The sequence below is a fragment of the Vitis vinifera genome, chromosome 16 (genome assembly GCF_030704535.1).
Source record: "Vitis vinifera cultivar Pinot Noir 40024 chromosome 16, ASM3070453v1".
Classification (NCBI taxonomy): domain Eukaryota; kingdom Viridiplantae; phylum Streptophyta; class Magnoliopsida; order Vitales; family Vitaceae; genus Vitis; species Vitis vinifera.
In genome coordinates this window covers 1,607,425-1,612,557 of record NC_081820.1, presented here as the reverse complement: position 1 = coordinate 1,612,557, position 5,133 = coordinate 1,607,425, and the positions used below count along the sequence as shown (strand labels likewise).

General features: G+C 30.2%; 1 protein-coding gene across 1 annotated transcript; it reads left to right on the top strand.

The window, feature by feature from the left end:
• The first annotated feature begins 4,573 nt into the window (after positions 1 to 4,573).
• Positions 4,574 to 5,133, top strand: LOC132252711 (trichome differentiation protein GL1-like). The gene is made up of 2 exons (XM_059733779.1): positions 4,574 to 4,821; positions 4,926 to 5,133. Exons 1-2 carry the CDS (start codon positions 4,574 to 4,576, stop codon positions 5,131 to 5,133), a joined length of 456 nt encoding a protein of 151 aa, XP_059589762.1.

The window sequence follows — 5,133 nt, the reverse complement described above, 5'->3', positions numbered from 1 at the left end:
ATCATTAGTAACGGACAATTTGCCTGCCTTAGTTTCTTATGTCAATTATTAGTTAGACAATAATGTGGCACACTCTTTTATCAACACATTGTATGATGCATTAAAACTAACATGCATCAAAACATCAACAATATGTCTTCTCTGAAATTTTATTTACAGTTTGTTTTACATTATCATATCAACTGTTGGACTAGTGGAGGCGGAAAACGGAAGTCATCGAATTGACGACCGACATTTCAACAAGTGAGAAATCAAAAACAGATGGCAACTGACCTCGACGAATAAACGAACCGAACGAACGTCAAAACGGCGTCGTAGGGAACGCCGAGGATCAGAATCATCTTTTGGATCGAAATCATCTTCTTCGATCACCAAATGAATGCCAAAAAGGGTGTTGCAGGCTTCTCCAATTGCCAAACAATCCTATCATGTTACAACCTTATATATATATAGAAAATGAACCTAGAAAAAATTCCCATATTCTATCAAGAAATTTCTTGCCCTGAATCCACCATATGAGAGAAAAATAATGTATCTTTGAATCAACAGACATTTCTTAATGATTCAACATGTGTGGCTCTGATACCACTTGTTGTCAAGTCCATTATCAACCCAGAAAATAAAATCTTATGTTAAATCATATAAAGAAAACATGTCAATTATTTGAGAGAACGTGGACAAACTTGAATCCATTTTCGACCTTGAAGAAGTATGGTTCTTCTAAGGCAATAGAGGAGGAAACCACCTTTCTGCATTCTCTCTTGTGATGAGAGGTAGGAGAGGAAACGTTTCGTATTTTCAGAAAAGAAAACTTAAGACACACAACTTCAGTTTCATTGTCCTTTTTATTAATTTCATCTATGCCTTAGGGACCATACCCATTGGCTGTTGGGCCACATGTGTCTTAGGCCCATCATGTAAGACACATGTGACTTAGGTTTTACACACAACGTGACCCATACTTTATAACTAAATAATTGAATATATATATATAGCTTAATCATAAACAATTATTAATATATGTGAGTCCATAATTATTCTAACAAAGACAACTCCCTTGTATAAAATTCCTTCCCAAAATTAACCACTATGGAGCAAGCTTAGCCAAGCATTGGACATCAATCACATTGTATTAGCAAAAATGGCAATTTGAAACATCACTAGAGGAAAGTCGATTTATGAGAAAAATAGCAGTTTGAAATGCAAATGACCAATATTTGAGAGGCATACCAGCTTGTATTAACAAAGAATGATCAACTTTCACAACATGACGATTCTTCCTTTCTACTCTTCCATTTTACTGAGGAGTATAAGGACAAGAGACTTGATGAAGAAGACCATTTGTAGCTAAATAATTCTTAAAAGCCTAAAACTCACCCCCCTCCCCAATCGGACCGAACACATTGAACTTTAGTATCAAACTATCTTTCAACCATGACTTGAAAACGTTGGAACATATAAAGCTTCATCTTTAGTTTTCAAAAGATACAACCATGAGAATGTACTAAAATAATCAACTAGCAACAGGAAATATTGAGCACCATTAACAGAAACTATAGGAGCTGCACTACCCCAAATATCGTCATGGATGAGACCAAATGGTTTTATTGCTCTAAAAGTGGACCTTTCAAATGGCAAACGATGGCTTTTAGCCAATTAGCAAGAGTCACAAATCTGACATTAGAAGTGGAATGTTTAGAATCTTTTGGCTGATAATCAAAGTTAAACCGATACCAGCATTATAAAGCAGTGTGCTTGAACTTAGAACAAATCTGACATTGAGGCTTGAAAGTTCCAAAGGAGGTACCACTATTGTTTATGGTCTATCTAGTAGCCAAATTCTTTGTTTTTAAATTCTGATTGTTAGAATTATGAAAGGTACCACTAGAAAATTGACCATTTCTTGAGATTTGTTCGGTATTTGGACAAAAATTAGAATTGTAGGTTTTCTTCCTATTCTTTTGTTGCTAAAATAGAACAACATTTGCCAATGACAAAATTTAAATTTATTAATTTTATTTTTGTCTCACAATTAAAAAAAAATCCCTCACAAAAACATTGCATTCAAATATTTCGTTATAACTAAATGCATATTTGTGGAATAATTTTATCATATCATGTGTTTGGTTAAAATATGAAATTTGGATTCTTATAAAATATAGCATAATTCTTCCAAGAAAAATGGAAGAAAATAAAAAAATAATGATAACAAAGAAAAAAAGAAAAAAAGAAAAAAAAAAACGATGGATAAAAAGACAAAAATATCATTCATTTGTCCTTTTTCTTTATTTTATCATTTTCTTCTTTTCTTAATTTTTATTTACCATTTTATTTTATTCTTTTTATTTATTTATTTATTTATTATTAAGATTACTCTTTCTATTAATTATTATTTGAACATTTTAGTATTTTTTTTAACACAATCATGAGATATTTATTATACATATTAATATTTTTAATATTATTATTTATTAACATTTGATATTAGTATTATTATGTGATGTATTATTATAGATAATCACTTATTAGTAAAGAAATATGAATAAAATTTATATTAATATATACTACATGTAATGTAATTGTAATATATATCGTATTTTCTATTATAATTTAAATAATTAAATAATTAAATAATTATTTATTTTTAAAAATAAAAACAATATTTAGATTAATATTTTAATAATAACATTGTAAATAATATATAAATAGAAAAAAAAAATGGAAAAAAATTATAAAAGGAAATGCTAACTTTTCATGTCCTTTTAAAGGATTATACCACTTGGAAGATTATAATTTTCCCATGAAACAATTGCCTTCCACCATTTCATCATCTCTCCATAAAGAGACAAATCCATGAGGTCACAATCTCTTCTCTCCTCTGGCGGTTCTAGAGCCCCCTCTCATCAATCATCACAATCCATCTCACCACTAATTATTAAAGAAATATGAATAATATTTATATTAATATGTATTACCTTCAATGTAATTGCAATATAAATATAGTATGGTTAGTCTGTGTCTGCATATATAATTATAAAAAAATAAAATTAATTTAACAATTATGGTCCTCCCAAATCAAGAAATATCATAGTCCTATTCTAATATCATTTAATAGGTTTGGTTTTAAAAATCGAGAATTATTTATTTAACTAATAAAATTATTTTAGTTTTATTTAATAGTGATTAATTAAAGTTTGATTGTTATTATTTATAATTTAAAATATGGTATTAAATCATGTTTTATGTTATAATTTAAATTAGAGATAAATAATTTAATAATTAGTTATTATGAAAAATAAAAATGATATTTATATTAATATTTTAATATTAACATTATAAATAATAAAGTGAATAATAATAATAATAATAATAATAATAATAATAATATACAAAATAAAAGAAAAAAGGGAAAAATAATTATAAAAAGAAAGAATAATTTAGATAATTTTTTATAATTAAATAGTTAGATATCCTAAAAACAATGTTGGTAAAACATTAAAGTTATAGCACAAAATTTTATGATATTTGAAGTTGATATTAAAGATCGAGGTAGAGAAAGCATCTAAGTTCCACCGAATGTATGGTCACACAGCTGCATTCCACTTCTTTTAGTTTTTGGTGGGAACCAACCAATGAAAAAAAAATTATTTTTTTAACATGTATAATTTAATTAAAAATAATTTAATTTTTTCATTTTTTCATTTTCTAATTTTTAACATGTATAAAATAATAAAAAATTATCTATTTAGTAAAAGAAATTATAAAAATTTATAATATTTATCAATATAAAAGGTATGGAGATGATTTTGTGAATTCGTGTTAAGACCAAAACCTTTTTTCTCTCCATCGAAGAAAAAGGAAGTAATCATGAGGCAGATGAGTAGGATGTCGGATGATAAGAAAGAAGAAAGAGGGAGAGTGAAAGAAAGGGTGGGGATTGAAATCAATGTTTGGATGATTTCATGGTCTACTTTTCAACTTTAACTTTTTATGACTGCAAGTCAACTTATTGGCATGATATATAAATTTATTAAAAACTTATGTTGTCCTCAATATGACTTGGTTGTATTATAAACAATACCAAGTGATTAAACTAAGTCCGTTGGGGTCAGTTTCTCTCCTCAATCTGACCTGAGAACAAATCTCTTATTAAAACTTTTCCGTCTTGTGGTGGTCCACCAAAGATTTCATGTTCAAAACCCTGTCCGTTGTCATCAGTTTATCTCTTCAATCAGACCTAAATCCGTTGTCTCCAATGAGAAATTTTAAAACTCAAACTGACCTAAAGGCATGCATGTCTCCTCAATGAGATGGCTTCAGTTTATCTTCTCAAACTGATCACCCAAAGGCAACTTAATTTTTTCTATAAATTTCCCTTCCCTTCCCATACCACTATGAAGCTCAGTCAAGCATTGGATAACAATCACATTGTTTCTTCAAGGTCTCAATCTTCTCTTCATAGCTTGCTTTTAAGCAGTCATTGTAATATTTATTTATTTATTTGTTTTCTTGTAGTATATTTCATGGAAGCTTTATTGGGTTAATTTCTTCCATCTTTGCAGGGAAATCCATGATGGCAAGACCACAGGAGCAGAGACGGCTATGGACCCCAGAAGAAGACGATAGGCTCATAGAATTTAAGCGCAACTACCCCTATCGACCTTGGCCAGGTACCGCAGATCTGGCAGGGCTGGACAGGAGTGATAAGAGTTGTTGGGAGAGGTGGAAAAACCATCTGAAGTCTGGTGTCAACAAAGAGAACTTCTCCGAAGAGGAAGATGACATCATCATCCGCATCCAGCGAACGGAGCATAGGAATGAGTAATGAGAATCATCCTCATATTTTTCGATTATCATATGATATGATATGATAGTGTGGTGATCAGTTTGAGTTTTGAGGTAGGAGTTCCTGTGTTGTGTTGCAGGTGGGCATTTATGGCAAAAGAATATCTTCAAGGGCGAACCGCTAATGCTATCAAGAACCGTTGGAACAACCATTTGGAGAAGATGCTTACGAATATAAGTGACGTTGGGCGATACCTTCTCACGGATGATGAGACTAGTGATCACTCTGCCCGGGAAGATGAAGATGACGTTACGTCTGTGGTGGCCGAATATGCTTCTTTGATTTAG